This window comes from Myxine glutinosa, chromosome 2 (assembly GCF_964187855.1).
Source record: "Myxine glutinosa chromosome 2, kmMyxGlut1.1, whole genome shotgun sequence".
Classification (NCBI taxonomy): domain Eukaryota; kingdom Metazoa; phylum Chordata; class Myxini; order Myxiniformes; family Myxinidae; genus Myxine; species Myxine glutinosa.
Genome location: NC_136262.1, coordinates 246,468,243 through 246,487,610, shown reverse-complemented (window position 1 = coordinate 246,487,610; position 19,368 = coordinate 246,468,243). Strand labels below are relative to the sequence as shown.

Here is a 19,368-nt window from a genome sequence, read left to right as displayed (position 1 = left end):
ACAACACGGGTGATTAATGTTGTGGTCAAGTTTCATCAGAATTGCATCTCTAGTTTCTGAGAAGAGAGCAAATACCTATTTTGGGGGGCCACCCACCCGTAGATCACCAAATGGGCAGATTTTTTTTAATGCCGTGAACAAACCTTGGTACATTACGGTTGATGAAGGTTGTGGTAGTTTCATCGAAATTGTGTGCATAGTTTCAGAGAAAAAAAGCAAATTCCTATTTTGGGGGGTCAAATCTGGATCCACTTTGACCCCTGGTAGAGACCCCTTTAGACCCCGATTTATTTTTTTTATTTTTTAAAATGCCATGAACAAACTTTAGTCACAACACAACAAATATCATTTGTGTGAAATTTGGTCGCAATTCCATCAGCGGTTTCGGAGAAGAAGTTTCAAGTGTTTACGGACTGACGGACGGACGGAAAGACTGACTGACCGACGGACCGACGGAGGATGCTCCCCTGCACTCTTTTCTTAGATCGCATGAGCTTGATCACGACTTATATAGCATAAGCTCCCCTGCACTTCGTTCCAGGTGACTAAAAATGACTTGGTGAACTACACAACATCAAATTCAGCTATTTGTGTCATTCAGCTATAGCCTGGTGTTGGCTTAGCAGTTACGGTGCCAGCTTGGGATCCGAGTATCCTGGGTTTGAATCCTGGTTGATCGCTGAATTAACACCAGGAGGGTTGAATCAGTCTGAAAACCATCCTTCCGAGGTCGGCAAATTGAGTACCAGTTCACTGGTAATTCCCTGTGTGTCACAAGAGACGACTAACAGGGTTGGCGGCAGGAAGGGCATCCGGCCATAAAAGATTGCTTCAAAAAGGGCACCATGGTGCCCAAAAAGGCCAACCCCTGCTCTGCGGGGAAAAATGGCCTCTAAAGGTGGTTTTTCTTCTTCTTCTTGTGTGATCATTTTATAAAATGGTATTTGATACCAAACTGATTGGATTACATTCTGCCTTAACCACCTGTGTGACATTATCCGTAATAGGTTAGGTATAATATGTGAGAACCACCTGCACAAAAAAACATACGATGCAAGTGCAAAAAAACCCCAAGAATAAATACATTAATTCATGTATAAAGCTAGTATTATTTATTCCCTTGTTAGCAGAGCAGAGATGAGAGACAGGAATTCAAGGTCGAATACAAATAATCCAGCGTTTAATTAAAAACACAAACGGTAATACCGGACAAGTAATGAGCGACATACCACACGAATCACATGATCTTTTACAGGAGGATCGGCATCATCACGTCAAAATGACGCAATCACGAATGACATAGAATGGTTTCATGCAGTATAGAAGAACCGCCTTTTAGAGGCCATTTTCCCCCACAGAGTGGCCTTTTTTCATGCGCTATGGTCCCCTTTTTGAAACGATGTTTTATGGCTGGATGCCCTTCCTGCCGCCAACCCTTTTTGCCGCCTTTAACGACAAACAGGGAATTACCAGTGAACTGGTACTCAATTTGCCGACCTCGGAAGGATGACAGGCTGAGTCGACCCCCCTGGTGTTAATTCAGCGATCGACCGGGATTACGAACCAAGGATCCTAGGATCCCAAGCCAGCTCCCCAACTGCTAAGCCAACACCAGGCTTGTTTCATATTTTGTATTTTTAACTCAACTGGACTATGTCCAGCTGAGTTTTTGTCGACACCCAGTGTCCGTCGTCTGTCTGTCTGTCTGTCTGTCTGTGGTCTGTAAACAATTCGACGTCGACGCTCTAAAAGTCACAAATATTGATCAAATTTGATGAAACTTGTTACGCAGCATCTTTAAGACATAAACTAGTTTGGGATTGCATTTGGGCGTTGCACGCCCATAAATGGGCGCGGCAGGGCGGCCATATTGAAAAATCAATTTTTGTTGATATAGACCAGTTGAGTTCAGGTTCCCTGGAACCTCTAGTTTGGTATTGGCTTGATATTTGTATCAATATTTCATATTTTGGAGCTGTCACGCCCATTGTGGGGCTGTTTTGGGCCACATATTTAACATACCATATACAAATATGGTAAAAGTTAGTGTCAATCGGACTAAGAGTTGCAGAGATTATAGACAGCTAAGGATAAGCTACATTATAATAAGTTTCGGCATGCTGTTTCATACATTATTGTATTGCGCATTTATATTATGATCGCTGGGTTTTAATGCAGTTAGGTGGATAAATAAATGAGTATAAGTTATACACAGTAACGCAGGTTAGCTCTTTTTGTTTTTTTTAATTTCTTCCCACTACGTTTCGAGGTTGGTAGGGAGAGGGGCGGGGGGGGGGGGGTGGGGGGAGGCTCTCCTTCTCTAATGTCCCGGGCCTTGTTAAACATAAATCCGGCTCTGACCACCTTTAATAGGTGAGGATGCTGTGATGTGCACACCATGTTTAAGGTTTATCCCACTCCTCCCATGTTTAAGTTTTCTTGTATTTCCTTGTAAAAACATTTATTATAGTTTGGTGCCAGCAGGGGGCGCTGCATGGTTGTTTATCTTCTTTTTTTGAGGAATGGCTTGCATTGACGAATACAGACAGGTACAGAGGGGTTGGGGCTTTCTGCCTCTGTGTCTACCTGTCTCTCATGCTTCTCTGCGTTTATAGGACCTGCCTCGAAGAGGGCTTGGAATCTGTCCTCAAAGCGGCAGGACCTCACCTTCGTGTATTGCGAGTCTCTGACTGCCCCGGTGCCCTTACTGCTCGAGTGCTGTGGTTGGCAGGCTGCCATTGCCGTAGGTTGCAGGCGTTCACCTACAGGTGTGGCTTTCTTTGCCAAAAAATCCCACTGAGCAACTCTTACATAAACTACTCCCCATTGAGTATGCTATTATATCTGAATTGATCAAAATTTGATTGATTTAGTGCTGTGTTACCATGATGTGCAATTAAGGTGTTGCATCCAAGGGCATGCTGTTCTTCAGAAGGAATGGTGTTTGATATTTACAATAATGTAAAAGGGACGCAGGAGCAGGCCATTAGGCCCATCAAGCCTGTGCAATTGGGCCTCCATCTTTGTATCTCCTCCATCCTCACCACTTCCGCATACCTATCCAACTCAATTTTTTAAATAATCCACCGACTGTACTGTCACTACCCATGCAGGGAGACAAATCCATTCATTCACCACTCTGTGTCAGTGTCCATTCTGCTGAAACGTTGATATGCACTTTTATCTATACCCTTCATTTTCATAAGCATGGCTGTCAGATCGCCTTGCAATGGCCTCCTTGAGATCTTAATATGATTCTTACCAAATCCTGCTTCCTACTTCCTCTCATAGTGCTTCCCTGTCATCACAACTGATGTTGTCATTGTGCTTTGGTGATTGATTGTAAGAGGGGGATTCCATGGTTACTTCCTGGTTAGAAGGCGACTCGAAAGATGCACACAATTTGTGACGTTTCTCTTCGTGTGCATTCCAGGAGCACAGCTGAGCCAGTGAGCCCAGAGGCGATCTGGTCACTGGGTGCTGGTTCTTCTGAACTCATCTCTCTTCAAGTTACACCGACATATCCTTGGTGAGATTAAGTGCTGCCGTGTTCCAGGGAGGTCCTTGCAATCAATATGAAGCGTCATCATATGGGAAAGTGTTCAAAATCTGAATGGCACTTTTAGATGGAGTCATGATTGGATTTGTACACACATCGCATGTATTTGAATCGTATTTGAATTTTGTACACAAATCTCATGGAGAACAAAGACAATAGTATATATCCGTATACCTTCGCTTGCATTACATGTACATTGGTAGACAATGGACAAATACACGTGGTATATGGGATTTGAACTTTGGTTCCTCAAATCATGTGCCAGAGGTTCATCTTCCTCTTGTTACCCTCGCCTGAGGATAGGGTATTGCATTTGAGTCCGTTTGTCTGTCTGTCTGTCTGTCTGTCTGTCTGTTTGTTTGTCCGCACAGAATACATATGATATTCTCTGCAACCGTTGGTCCGATTGACAGGAAATTTTCACCATAGGTGCAACTCCACCTGTAGAATGTTTTAATGATAATTATGACGTCATCGGTCACGTGGTTCGGCCGCCATCTTGGAAAAACCGAAAACATTTGCACCTCTATATCTACGAAAGCGCTGCATAGAAAAAATTTAGACATGCATCATTGTAAAGAACTCTCCATGTGGAATAACATCAGTTAATGATGTCATAGGTGGCTCCATTATGACGTCATAATTCGACAAGTACAAAACTTCATCCGATCAAGATATAATTTCTTGAGCATAATCTAGTAATACATTGGTGGAGAAAAAAAAATAATGATGACGTCGTCGGTCACGTGGTTCGGCCGCCATATTTGTTTTAACACAAAAACCTTAAAAACCACTGAAAACATGTCCTGGTGAGGGTCTGCAATCTCTGATTGCTCTTTCTTGTTTCATATGCAGCATAAGGCTGTGAGTAGCATCATTTCCTGGGGGGTATGGCTGTGCTGCTGATGCAGTACCCCCTGTAGATTAGAGCAGGAATATGGATTTTAGCCAGGGTGATGGTGCTTGCCTACCTCCTTTTGCCGGAGGACACCATCTTATTCCAGCAGATAGAAAGCCCAATTTAATGTACATCCAATGGGTGGTTTACATATTGATACATTTCCCTCCAGGCGAAACACCAGGAGGACAGTTTATAGCTGGGCAGAGATTCAAACCTAGGCTTTATAGCTCAGATGTGCGTGGCTCTCTTGCCAGCCATTTACGAGTGGTTCATGTAGAAACATGAAAAGCCCAACCAATCCTTTTTATGTATACAAAATGTCAGCTCATTACCGCAGATGCTGTCCTTACCACAGACTTGAGGGTGAGTCTTCTGGAGTGGAGGGGACGGAGTTACGGATCTGGCCAAGAGGGTAAAATGGGGAATTGATTAGAATAGTTATTTCATACTGCATGTTGACATAAGTACAATGTAATTCCTGTAAATTAATAAAAGGTGTCAAGCACATGTTTTGAAAGATCTAGTCACCCCACCCAAGTGTATGTATCAACGCCCTGTATTTCCTCCTCCCTACATTCTTGAACTCTCCCCCATTGTAATCTTTCATTGTATGGCCTTTCTTCTGAGTTTACAGCCAGTCGATGTTTGGGTAGTACAAAATGTGGTAGTACACCTTGCCCTGATCGTGGGGTCAGCATGTGACAGGGGCAGCATGAGACAAGGCAGAGACAGGATCATGTATGGACATTTGGCACAATCAAGGGCAACGGACCGCATGTAGTGTGGAAATTCCCCGTCCTGCCCCATCGATCAACGCAGGCCAACAATCATCACTGAGAGGTCTTGTCAGCCAATGAGCACATGCTGGGGGCGGTCTGGCACATCCTGTGGTACTTTGTATAAACCCACACGCTGCACTTGTTCTCTCTCTTTCTCTGTTCTCTCTTCTTTGTGGTGCTGAGCACTTTTGCTTCTGGGTCCCTACTGCTGGGACTTGGTTGCTGTCCCCGCTGCTACATGATGCCTGACCACGTCGAGTGCCTCCCGAGCCTTATGTTCCGGTTGCTCGTGGAGTCCTTACATCCTGGTTGGATCGGCACGCAAGGTGCGATAGCATCACATTCCTCGTGACAGCCCCAAACGTTGGCATGCCAGCCCACCACCTTGGTGCGATAGCTGAAGAAACAACCCCAGACAGATCTGCTGCACACCTGGAAGAATGACCACACCACATGCGCGAACTTCACGTGTGGAACAGGTTCTCCTTTCTCTCAGTCTCATCACCCCTGAGTGCATGCGCTAAATTAATCATTTAAGTCAATCAAGATCCTGAGAGCACGCTGGGTTGTTGTCCCCCGTCGCACCGCGGAGCGAAAGGGGGACTATGGTTTTCCCCTCCGTCCGTGTCCGTCCGTCCGTCCGTCCGTGCGTGTGTGCGTGCGTGCGGGCGTGCATGCGTAAGCGAAGGACCGCATTCGAATTTGGTGTGTGGGTGCAACCCACGTCAAAATCCAAGATGGCCGCCGCCATATATGTCTGATGCCATGTATGTCTGAACCTTGTGAGCGGAATATCTTCAAAAATAAGCGAAGTACCAACTTCTAATCTGGTGTGTGGGTGTATCTAGGCACAAGGAAGAACGCTATTGAAAATTGGGTCGCCACGTCAAAATACAAGATGGCCGCCACCATATATATGTCTGAACCTTGTCAGCGAAATATCTTGAAAAATAAGCGGAGTACCAACTTCTAATCTGGTGGGTGGGTGTACCTAGGCATAAGGAAGAACCCTTTTGAAAATTGGGTCGCCACGTCAAAATCCAAGATGGCCGCCGCCATGTATGTCTGAACCTTGTGAACGAAATATCTTGAAAAATAAGCGAAGTACCAACTTCTTATCTGATGTGTGGGTGTATCTACGCATAAGGAAGAACCCTATTGAAAATTGGGTCGCCACGTCAAAATCCAAGATGGCCACCACCATATATATGTCTGAACGTTTGAGCGAAATATCTTGAAAAATAAATGAACTACTAACTGGTGTGTGGGTGTATCTACGCATAAGGAAGAACGCTATTGAAAATTGGGTCGCCACGTCAAAATCCAAGATGGCCGCCGCCATGTATGTCTGAACCTTGTGAGCAGAATATTTTGAAAAATAAGCGAAGTACCAACTTCTAATCTGGTGTGTGGGTGTATCTAGGCATAAGGAAGAACGCTATTGGAAATTGGGTCGCCACGTCAAAATCCAAGATGGCCGCCTCAATGTATGTCTGAACCTTGTGAGCGAAATATCATATCATAGCATGTTTTCTGCGTCTTCCACTTTGTCAACTCACATCACGTCCCCGATGGGGGACCTAGGCGTAACGCTTGTTTATCATATAGTCACTTTCAACAGTCAGTGATCGCTGCAGCGTAGCCATGATCTTCACCCCTCTCTCCCCCTCATCCTCCCCCTCCCCACCCCCTCCACTCCACCCTCCCCACTCTCTTCCCATTTTTCTTGTAATAAACCCTTTCTTGGTAATGATAACTTGTGTATGGTCATCGTGAGTGCATAGTGAATTGGCAAATTATCAGTCAGACAGGCATATTGGGTTCAGTTGAAGCACCTCTAAAGCGAATCACTTGGCGAGCGAGCTCGACTAATATTGTCAGAAAGATTCGCCCCGGTCATGTGTTTTTAAATGCCAATCCGCACCAAATTATAGTGGCATACATGGACCCTTTTTGACCTGTACTTTCCAGCGGCGTTAGAGTTGTGCGACAGTAACAATGTGTACATGTATATAAAGTGCCCTCCATAAGTATTGGAGCAGTGAAGTCAAATTTGGTATTATTGTTTTATACTCAAGAAATTTGGACTTCAGATCAAAACATGAATACGAGGCAAGAGTACAGAAGATCAGCTTTTATTTCTTGGTATTTCTTTGTATATACAGTATGTTTTACTATTGTAGAACAATCGCACTTTTATGTTTCTTCCCCCCATTTTAAGTAAACATAAGTATTGGAACAGATTAACTTAAAGTAAATTATAGCATAATAGTAGTTGTATAATAGTTCGTATTTGGTTGCATATCCCTTGCATTCAATAACTGCATCGATCATGTGACCCATTGACATCACCAAACCCTTGGTATCTTCCTTTGAGATGCTTTGCCAAGCCTTCACTGCAGCCATTTTCAGTTGTTGTTTGTTTTGGGAGTTTCTGACCATGCTCGATTGGATTTAAATCATGAGATTGACTTGGCCAGTCTAAAACCTTACTTTTTCCCCCTGATGAACTCCTTGGTTGCATTGGCAATGTGTGTTGGGTCGTTCTCTTGCTGCACGGTGAAGTGCCACCCAATGAGTTTGGAGGCATTTTCTTGTGCATAGGCAGACAAAATGTTTCGCTACACTTTTGAAATCATTCTGCCATTGCCATAATTGGTTCCATCATCAATAAAGATAAGTGATCTAGTTCCAGAGGTAGCCATGCAAGCCCAAGCCATGATACTACCTCCACCAGGATTCACAGTTGAGGTGGTATGCTTTGAATCAGATGCACTTCCTTCCCTTCTCCACACTTTCACCTTTCCATCACTGTGGTAAAGGTTTATCTGGGTCTCATCTGTCCATAAAATTTTGTTCCAGACCTCAAAGGCTCACCTCTGTACTTCTTGCCAAATTATAATCTGGCCTTTATATTTTTGGTGCTGATGAGAGGTTTCCATCTTGCCTTTGTACTTCTGCTGTCAAAGTCTTCTGCGAACAGTAGATTCTGATACTTTCACCCCTGCACTCTAGAGTTTGTTGATGATGTCACTCATTTATTTCAGAGGTTTTCTTCACAGCTCTGATGATTTTTAACTCACCTGGAACGAAGTTCAGGGGAGCTCATGCGATGGCGCGTCGTCCGTCAGTCCGTCAGTCCGTCCGTTTGTCAGTCTGTCCGTAAGCACTTGAAACTTCTTCTCCGAAACTGCTGATGGGATTGCGACCAAATTTGGCACAATGATATTTGTTATGTTGTGACTAAAGTTTGTTCATGGCATTTTAAAAATCGGGGTCTACCGGGGGTCAAAGTGCATCCAGGTTTGACCCCCTAAATTAGGAATTTGCTTTTTTCTCTGAAACTACACACAACGTTTCGATGAAACTTGACCGCAACCTTCATCCCCCGTGAGGGACCAAAGTTTGTTCTCAGCATTAAGAAAATCGAAGTTTAAAGGGGTCTATGGGGGGTCAAAGTGGGTTTGTTTAAAGGGGGCTATGGGGGTCAAAATGGGTCCAGGTTTGAACCCCAAAATAGATATTTGTTTTCCTCTGTGAAACTACACACACAATTTCAATGAAACTTGACCACAACCTTCATCACCTGTGATGTACCAAAGTTTGTTCACGGCATTAAAAAGAATCAGGTACTGAGAGGGTGTTTGGGAGAGTTGTCCCCCAAAATAGGTATTTGCTTTTTTCTCCGAATAAACACACGCAATTCTGATGAAACTTGACTGCAAACTTAATCACCCGTGTTGTACAAAAGTTTGTTCACAGCATAAAAAAAAAATCGGGCTGTGAGGGGTCTACTGGGAGGTTGCCCCCCAAAATAGGTATTTTCTCTTTTCTCTGAAACTTCATACACAATTTCAATGAAACTTCACCACAACTGCTATGGTTCTCGTTGAATTCTTCTGCTCTTTTAGCTTCCAAATTGTTTGCTTTTTTTTCATAGACAGTTCTCTGGTCTTCATGTTGGTTTATGTCTACTGACTCCAAAGGCAAAAGCAAAGGCTGAAACCAAGATGAGACATTCACAGCTCTTTTATGTGTGAATGGTCAATGCAACAAGAAACACCTGAGCAACAAGAAGCACCAGACAGTCATCTGTTCCAATACTTATACTTACCTAAAATGGGGGGACTGAACGTAAAAAGTGCAATTGTTCTACATTGGTAAAACATGTACAGTATACATACAAATACCAAGAAAGGAAAGCTGACCTCCTGTACCTTTGCCTCATATTAGATCTGAAATCTACATTTCTTGAGTAAATAACAATAATAACAAATTTGACTTCACTGTCCCAATACTTATGTAGGCCACATATACACTTCATGATCAAAAGTATGCGGACACCCGAACATCTCATTCCAAAATCATGGGCATTAATATCGAGTTGGTCCCCCCTTTGCTGCTATAACAGCCTCCACTCTTCTGGGAAGGCTTTCCACTAGATGTTGGAACATTGTGTTCGATGGGGTTGAGGTCAGGGCTCTGTGCAGGCCAGTCAAGATCTTCCACACCGATCTCGACAAAGCATTTCTGTATGGACTTCTCTTTGTGCACGGGGGCATTGTCATGCTGAAACAGGAAAGGGCCTTCCCCAAACTGTTGCCACAAAGTTGGAAACACACAGTTGATTAGAATGTCATTGTATGCTATAGCGTTAAGATTTCCCTTCACTGGAACTAAGGGCCCGAACCATGAAAAACAGCCCCAGACCATTATGCCTCCTCCACTAAACCTTACATCTAGCACTATGCATTCGGGAAGGTAGCATTCTCCTGGCATATGCCAAACCCAGATTCGTCCATCGGACTGCCAGATGGTGAAGCGTGATTCAACACTCCAGAGAACGCGCTTCCACTGCCAGAGTCCAATGGCGGCGCCCTTTACACCACTCTAGCTGACGCATGGCATTGAGTATGGTGATCTTAGGCTTGTGTGCGGCTGCTTGGCCATGGAAACACATTTCATGAAGCTCCCGACGAACACTTGTTGTGCTGCCGTTGCTTCCAGAGGCAGTTTGGAACTCGGTAGTGAGTGTTGAAACCGAGGACAGACGATTTTTACCCGCTACGCACTTCAGCACTCGGGCGTCCCATTCTGTGAGCTTGTGTGGCCTACCACTTCGTGGCTGAGCTGTTGTTGCTCCTAGACGTCTCCACTTCACAATAACAGCACTTACAGTTGACCGGGGCAGCTCGAGCAGGGCAGGAATTTGACGAACTGACTTGTTGGAAAGGTGGCATCCTATGACGGTGCCACGTTGAAAGTCACTGAGCTCTTCAGTGCGGCCCATTCTACTAATGCTAATACTATACTGCTGTACTGCTATACTGCTGTACTGCTATACTGCTGTACTGCTATACTGCTATACTGCTAATGTTTGTCTATGGAGATTGCATGGCTGTGTACTTGATTTTATATACCTGTCAGCAATAGGTGTGGCTGAAACAGCCGAATCCACTAATTAGAAGGGGTGTCCGCATAATTTTGGTCATGTAGTGTATATGTAGTTATATAATACACATGTATATATATGTAGATATATAATATTATATATATACAGTGGAACCTTGACTTACGAGTTTAATTCGTTCCGTGACCGAGCTCGTAACTCAAATTGCTTGTATCTCAAATCAAATTTCCCCATTAAAATGCATTGAAATGCTATTAATCCGTTCCAGCCCGCCAAAAACCACACCAATTTTTTTTTTAATATACAGTATATATAAAAATATCTCGCGCTTTATATTTCACCTGTATGCAGCATACAAGTTGGCAGGATGGCCTGGACTGGAGGTACGCACACTTGACTCTAAAGTCTAAACTGTCCAGCCTGGGTTTGAATCCCGACCCAGCTATAACCTGTCATGGGTGAATCACAGGCAGGGTGATTCATCAATGGGTGTACCGCTAAACTGGGCGCCCCGTTTGCGTCCCATTAGTTGTTGGATGTTAAGGATCTCACCGTGTTTTCCACAAAGAGAAGGCGAGCTATCGCCGGCAGTCTGAACAAGTTGTGGCCTGGCATGCTCTTCTCCTCTGCCGTTATATACGTCCTCCTCGGCACCTCGCTCATGTTTTTCGACGATTGCGTGTTTTATATCCAAGCACAAGTTTTATATAAAACACGACGATTGCGTGTTTTATATCCACAAGTTGTGGCCTGGCATGCTCTTCTCCTCTGCCGTTATATACGTCCTCCTCGACACCTCGCTCATGTTTTTCGACGATTGCGTGTTTTATATCCAAGCACATCATCCTCTTCTTCTTCTCAGCACTGCACTTGCCACTCACTTTCTTAGGCCCCATGGTTAAAACGAAGAAATTTTCCGAAATAACCAAAATGCGAAAACAAAAATGCAGCGCTATACGACAGAGATACGTACTGTACTTGCACGGCAAGATAACCACGTGACCAGAACCCACCTGGCGGCGTAAACTCGAAATAACCAAAATGCGAAAACAAAAATGCAGCGCTATACGACAGAGATACGTACTGTACTTGCACGGCAAGATAACCACGTGACCAGAACCCACCTGGCGGCGTAAACTCGAAATAACCAAAATGCGAAAACAAAAATGCAGCGCTATACGACAGAGATACTGTACTTGCACGGCAAGATAACCACGTGACCGGGTGGCGAAAGCTCGTAACTCGGATCTCGGCTCGCATCTCAAAGCAATAAACCGCCCGAGCGACGACTCGTATCTCGAAAAACTCGTAAGTTGGGGCACTCGTAAGTCAAGGTTCCACTGTATATATATATATATATATACATACAGACTTGGCATTTAAAATGGAATTTTTTTTTTCTTGACTTGGGTTTACTTTCTGATCTCAGTATATCAATCTGGTGTGTTTGTTTTACCCTTCGGTGATGTCTTTGTTGAAAGAACCATGTCACTGATTGTCTTTCGCAGCAAGAAGTCAATAACAGGATTATATCACAGGTGGCGTGATAAAATGTAAGGACAGGTACATTTGACGATTGGCTTCACAATCAGGTATATAAGGGTTGTTGCATTCTGTATTCGTGGAAAACAACTGCTGCACGTCTACAAAAGTTATTGCCGCTTCCTCTGGATATGGCCCGTCAACTTGACAATGCTGTTTGTCATGGAGTGGTTGCTTTACGAAATTCTGGCATGAAACAGCATGCTATTGCTCGGCAGTATGGCATCACTCAAGGTCAGGTGTCAAAGATCCTGAAACGAAATGCTCAGAGGGGTGTCCCTACTCCAATACCGAGGCCAGGACGTCCCCACAGAACCACAAGGAGGGATGATCGCCAGCTGCACCGGTTAGTCCGCAATGGCCGTACCAAGTCAGCTAATCGGCTTAGGGCTGAGTGGCAGCAACTGACAAATGTGCCTGTATTCAGAAGGCTAGTCAACCAACGACTGGTTCAAGCAGGCTATCGTGCCAGGCGTCCCCTGAGAAAGCCATGCCTGACCAGACAACACTGCCAGCGCCGATTGCAGTGGGCCAGAGAGCACCGTCAATGGCAGCCAGGACACTGGAATCACGTGATCTTCAGTGACGAGTCTAGATTCCTGGTCTATTGTCAAGATGGCCGCGTCCAAGTGCGCAGACAAGTGCATGAAGCCTACAACAAAGATTGTATAGTGCCAAGAGTCCAAGCTGGAGGTGGTGGGGTGACCGTCTGGGCTGCTTTTCATGCAGGGGGCAAAACTGACCTGGTTGTTCTGAATGGAAACCTGAACCAGTTCAAGTACAGGGCCATTCTGGAAGAAACATTGCTTCCATTTGCTCGTTCAGCCTTTCGAGGAAACTTTGTCTTCCAAGATGGCAATGCACGGCCTCATCGTGCTCGCATGATCCAACACTTTCTTGTTGACCGTGGTGTAGAGCATATGGAGTGGCCTGCCATGTCCCCGGATATGAATCCGATAGAGAACTTGTGGGCAGAATTAACGCGTCAAATCGACCACTTGGACCAGCAGCCGACCCCTGTGCGTGAATTGCAGCAGGCTATTGTCACTGCATGGCAAGCGATTCCTGTCCAAACCTTGGCAAATCTCGTGAACAGCATGCCTCGACGTTACGTGCTCTCCTGAATGCTCCTGGGGGTTACACGAAGTACTGAACTGTAATTTTACTGTCCTTAATCCCAGTCATAATTTAGCTTTTGTTTTTGTTGAAAAATTTTTGGGCTAATGTGCAAAATAAAGAGATACTTCTGGAAAACGTACAGAAGTTTAACACTACTGTCCGTGAATTGAGTTCGATATCAGTTTACATCACTTTCAAGGATCAATTTATCTGCTTCGAAATGTAAAAATGTGGTTTTTGTTTCTTTTAAAGGTCACATTAACAAAATCTAGAATAATTTCAACATAATTCCAATGAACCTTTTGGTTCTAAGTCATTTTGAAAAGTAAGTTCGCCCCCACAAAAAAAAAAATTCCATATTAAATGCCAAGTCTGTATATATATATATATATATATATATATATATATATATATATATATATATATATATATATATATATATATATATATATATATATAAGATGATCTGAAACAGCAAATTTTTAATACGAAAAAATTAATATAACTTTTTTTAGCCGCGTCGCAGACGCTGCTCATAGAGTGCCCTCTGCTGTTGTTGTTGTTGTTCTTCTTCTTGTTCTTCTTGTTCTTGCAGAGAAGACAAAACCTCAAAGCTCCACCCATTCTGGGAACCATAGCTCCACCCATCTGGGAGAGCCTTCATATAAACAAATATCCACCATTTTATTAACTTGCATAGCTTTGAGGCCTGTTTTGTAGGCCCGTGGTGTCTTCCTCTCTCACACAGTTTTATTTCAAATCAAATTCGATATATCATTTCATTTTTCACAGTCGCTAACATAGTTTTAGACTCGGTTGAAAAAAAACGGGAAGAAAATCCGATGAAAGTTGCCCTTTATAGAACGAAATGAATTCTCAAAGGCCTGTAACTTCAAGTCCATTGAGATTTTTTTTTTTTTAAATCGCGGCATGGTCAGTCATACACCGCCCGAAATAAGAGACGGGAAAATGCCGAGATATATATATTTTGTTTAAATCGCGGCATGGTCAGTCATACACCGCCCGAAATAACAGACGGGAAAATGCCGAGATATATTAAAAATTCGTCCATTTGATGACAATCGTCACGATGAAATATTTAATTTATACGTCGTCACAATAATGTGGAGAGAGGAGCATAGCTTCGTTCACGTGTCGCCACACACGGGAAATTGCCGAGATATATATTTTTTAAATCGCGGCATGGTCAGTCATACACCGCCTGAAATAACAGACGGGAAAATGCCGAGATATATTAAAAATTCGTCGCCACACACGGGAAATTGCCGAGATATATTTTCACTTTGCACAAAAATAACATCAAGTAATCGAATCAATAGGAATGTCCTGTGCCTATAACATCGACGTTATAGGCACAGCTGCATCTAGGCATTGTGTAACATCGACGCGGCTTTTGTTTTAATTAAAACTTTTTGTACTTGTTTTATATGCTCTTAGCTCCACATATTGTATATGCATGACTGTATGGAAAGTTTCTTGAATCAAACTGCTGTAAATTTGGTGTGAGTGAGTGTATGCAAAAGCTGCTCAACAGGCCCCCTAATGCCCTGAATATCACAGCTGAAGCAAAGCTTAATTTCTCATCCATTTTTAACACACATGGAACAAAAATTGGTAAGGTGAGGTATTAGCATTGTGCGGAGTCCGTCAAGTGGTATGCAAACACTCAGAACTTCTCCAAAAATACACACAGAATTTTGATGAAACTTGAACACATCCTTCATCACCCATGATCTACCAAAGTTTGTTTACGGCATTAAGAAAATCAGGGGTTTGCTTCACAAAATAGATATTTACTTTCTTCACCATTACATATAATTGACACCCACACGTACCAGTGGTTCCCTGGTTCTACCAGGTGAGCCCAGGGGCATTGGCCCTATTTTTTCATCATTGTTGGCATTTGTGAGCTTTGTGGTGAAATGGTGAAATGAAATGTCACACACTTTGCTGTGTGTGAGCAAAGGATATTGAACACCTTTGTGCTGTCATTTATAGCAATCTGTTGCACACACTTGGTTATTGTGGGGAAGTCATTGTTGTTGGTGTTCATATCAATAGTGAGCTCAAAAATGGAATATGATTCTCACGGACACTTATCAATATTGAAATTATTATTATTATTTTGGACATGTCAGCATGATAAAATACTCGATGTCTATGACATGTTGTATATTCTCTTTTATTTCAGCTGTGTGTTTATCACTTGGACCGGGTGTTTTTCCCAAGTGGTTTTCCAGTCTCTCATATAACAGGATAAATTTCCATAAGTTATTAACTTTAACAAGGGCTGTAATTAGGACAATATACTATTTTCTGCGATTATTTTGCTAATGTAAGTATTGGAGTTCAGGCCCAATGCCATTCCGATGCCTGGCAGCACGGAAGCTGCATCTCTTCGAAGCCTTTTTATGAAAGATCCAACATGGGAGGGGAGATCGTAATATTGGCGTTGCAATTGATTTGTGAGGGAGCAGGAAAAATGGCTAAATCACCAAACTTGCCCAAAATCCCAAATCTGGACCCATAAAAGCATAACTGCACTCCTGAATCGAAAATATCAACTGTGATCATCTGGTACATGTATATCTGTTTCCAGTGTGTATTTTGTTTTTATTCCATAAGCAAGTCTCATGGATGAGCTTTTGTGTTTTTTCCTTGTTTGTGTTAATTATATTGATGTTTAATGCTTTCATACTCCTTAACAGAGTATGGCTTCATTGTTCTATTTTGTGCACTGTTTTGGAGGCCTTGTTCAAAATTATCCTTTTCACAAGCTGCAGTGCACTGCATACACTTCTTCTTTATGGTTATCTAGTTCCGTTAAGTTAGGGTTGTTAGGGTTAGGGTTAGGGTTAGGGTTAGGGTTAGGGTTAGGGTTGTTAGGGTTAGGGTTAGGGTTAGTGATCAGATTTTTATGACATTAGTGATCAGATTTCTCCAAACATCCCTATCCTGCGCTGCTTCCTGAATTTCTGGCAGAGCAAACTTGGAGGAGGAGCGGGAATTGAGAGGTCCTCATCTGGTGCATTCACTTTATTCTTGGCATGTACAAACGTGGTTTTCCATTGCCTTGTTTTGGGCAGTGTCTATACCAGACGAGTGATCCTCGCCATTGTTCTCCCTAAGAGCATCCTCTGCCAAGCATCAAGGCCATGCAGCCATTACTGGCAATATGTGCCAGCTGCCTGCATTGCCATCCACCATCTGCTCCCATGGCTTCATGTAACCCTGATTGAGAGTCTAAAATGTGGTCATACACCTTTCCCTCGGGTGGCCCACGGGTTAACGCATGCAACGACCACCGTCTTTTAAAAAGGGGGTGCTGCCTTTACCCTGATAAACTCTTGGACTTTGGTTTCAAAATCTGAACCACAAGGCAGCGGAAGATTGGGATTCAGTTCTTCTCCTAGACGAGCTCCCTACCAAGGATAACGAGCTCCATCTGCCCACAGCAACTGGTTTTAAGACTCCAGTGATTCGCCTTTCACTTCTACACCCATTAGTGAGAACCATCCCGTCACGAGAAGGCTGGTGCAAGGCGAGACTGTCAGAGGCTGTTTGAGATGCTGAGCCATTGGAGATTGGCTGTTTGAGATGCTGAGCCATTGAGCCCCTCCTTAGCCTCAGTCACTCCACGGAATAACAGTCCATAGGGGTCTCTCCATTCCATGGACTGTTATGAGAACAGTTGAGAACTTATCCTCAATGTCACACCCATGGACTCTTCCATGGACTGTTATGTCACTTTCCATGGACTGTCACTTCTTCCATGGACTGTCCTTCCATGGACTTTTACGAGAACAGTTCAGGACTTATCCTCAATGTCACTCCCATGGACTCTTCTTCTTTAACTGTCACAATTATTATCACCGTATTTTGGGTCGGCAGGGAGGAATTGCTCTGGTCGAAGTCTTTCTGGAACCGGGTGGCCAGGTAAGACATTCGAATGAAGGTGGCTGGAATTTGTAATTCGTTCAGGGTGTCGGTGATAACTCTCACTCTTTGCGAAAGGTGCCATGAGATCTTTAACGTGCAGCAACGCCGCAGTACCGCAGCTTCTTTGGTTTAACATCCTTCCGATGCACAGCACACACTCTTTTGCATCGTTCTCCATGTAAAACACCCGGGTGACAGTTTATAGCTGGGCCGATATTCAAACCCAAGGTAGACAGTTTAAAGGTGATAGCGCATACCTCTAAGCTCTTCTGCGAGCCCTGAAGTACACTACACTGCTACACAGCATCAGACACTGCAGCAACGGAGCCATAGCCCCCCACCCCCCCCCCCCCATGTCGGTGCCGGAGCTCCATCTCTATGTCTGTGGCAGAGCACCGCCCTCACGTTGGCATCGGAACTCCCCCCCTCCCCAACGCCGGTGCCGGAACGCCGGTGCCGGATCCCCCACATGAGTTCCAGACTCCCCTCCCCCATGTCAGTGCCGGACCCCTCCCCCATGTCAGTGCCGGACCCCTCCCCCATTTTAGTGCCGCCCCCTCCCCCCCATGTCAGTGCCGGAGCCCCCCCCCCCATGCAACCATATCAGTGCTGGAACCCTCCTCCCCTCCCCCCTCAATGTCGATGCTGGGACCCCCTCTTCCGATGTTGGCACCAGAACCCCCTCCCCCAATGGTGGTGCCAGAGCCCCCACATTGGCACCCCCTTATATCCTCTCCCCCTCCCCCCTCCCCCCACGTCAGAGCCAGAGGTTGTGCTGTCGTGTATACTTTTTGCTAGCCTTAAAACCCCACGGAGTGGCTTGGTGATGGAGTGGGTAATGGCTTGCTACATTGCCCTCAATGTTGTAGATTTGAGTCGTTCGATTCCCTTGGCCTCACAGCAGAAAATTTTCGACTCTGCAATGGAGTGATTATCTGTCTGGGATTGGTTGTCAGCTACAGAAACATTGATAAAATGTTATGGGCACCCTGATGCTCTGTCAAGAGTGTGGGCCTCCATTCTATATAAACTGTTCCTGTAAATTAAAGTCTTTAAGAAACAGCTTATTTCGTTTGTGGATAACAGAATGTTTATTACTTTGGTGACCATACACTGTCCGCCATGATTTAGATGACATGCTTCGGGATTTTTACAAGTGTAAGATCTTTCAGATTTGTGCAGCCTGGTGAAGGCAGATCCTGCTCCTAATAACAGCTCCATATAGGATCAGTAGTACTGCAGTGTTATTGGTACTAGAAAATTGCATGCTCAATTTTCTGCATTCATCATCTGATACACAAAGCAATTTTATGCATTCATCATCTGATATACAAAGCTAGTGGTAGCTATTGTTCCACCATGGTTGCTTTGGTGCCGTACAGTCGGTGCACCCTTGTCAGTCTGCAAAAGCTGCAAGAGCTTATGCATTTTGATGAGTAAGTGTCCTAGCTACCTCTGCAGCTCTGCTTGTTTGGGCCAGAGACAAGATGGTGTGTCGCAGATGCTTGTTGTGAGTCAGGTTCCATGTGGCAATGACCAGTGTGGCACTTGTTTCCTGATCCCACAACACAGAAGGGGCCTCAGACTCCTGGAATTTGTACCACTTTTGTACAATACAACATAGCTTGAATACATTGGCAGAGGTTAAAGAGTCTTCTCAACCATATGGACGGTGCAAGCTGTCCCATGCCGCCTTACCCCACCTGTGTCCTTTACCATTCCACCAATGGACCTGTCTATCCTTCTTAGAACTGCAAGGCCACCTCCTCTCGCATGTGGGTTAAAATGCATTCACCCACTTGTTAAAGGAGTGCAAAGTTGCTGACAAAATATCGAGAGACTTGGAGAAATAAGTGATGATTATTAAGAATGATGGCCAAGGGAGGACACTTGGGGGTGAACAAGATGGATGCAGCCACAAAATCTCCAGAAGGAAAAACTGGACACTTGGAAAGAGGTGGGATTGGGGAGCGTTAATGGAGGTAGAAAACATCATGGCTTTAGATTGGGGGATGATCTGAGATGGCGGTGAACAACTGTCTTGAAGCCCTGGAGGGAAGAATGAGATTGAAGAAATGTGGAAGTTGATTCCACTGGT

General features: G+C 44.2%; 1 protein-coding gene across 1 annotated transcript in view; it reads left to right on the top strand.

Annotated features, from left to right (window-relative positions):
- LOC137420687 (F-box only protein 41-like) overlaps positions 1-19,368 on the top strand; it is a 168,841-nt gene that overhangs the window by 108,026 nt on the left and 41,447 nt on the right. The window contains exons 9-10 of the mRNA XM_068105963.2: positions 2,616-2,768; positions 3,434-3,529. Coding sequence (XP_067962064.1) covers positions 2,616-2,768; positions 3,434-3,529 — 249 coding nt within the window. The remainder of the gene's footprint in view (positions 1-2,615; positions 2,769-3,433; positions 3,530-19,368) is intronic.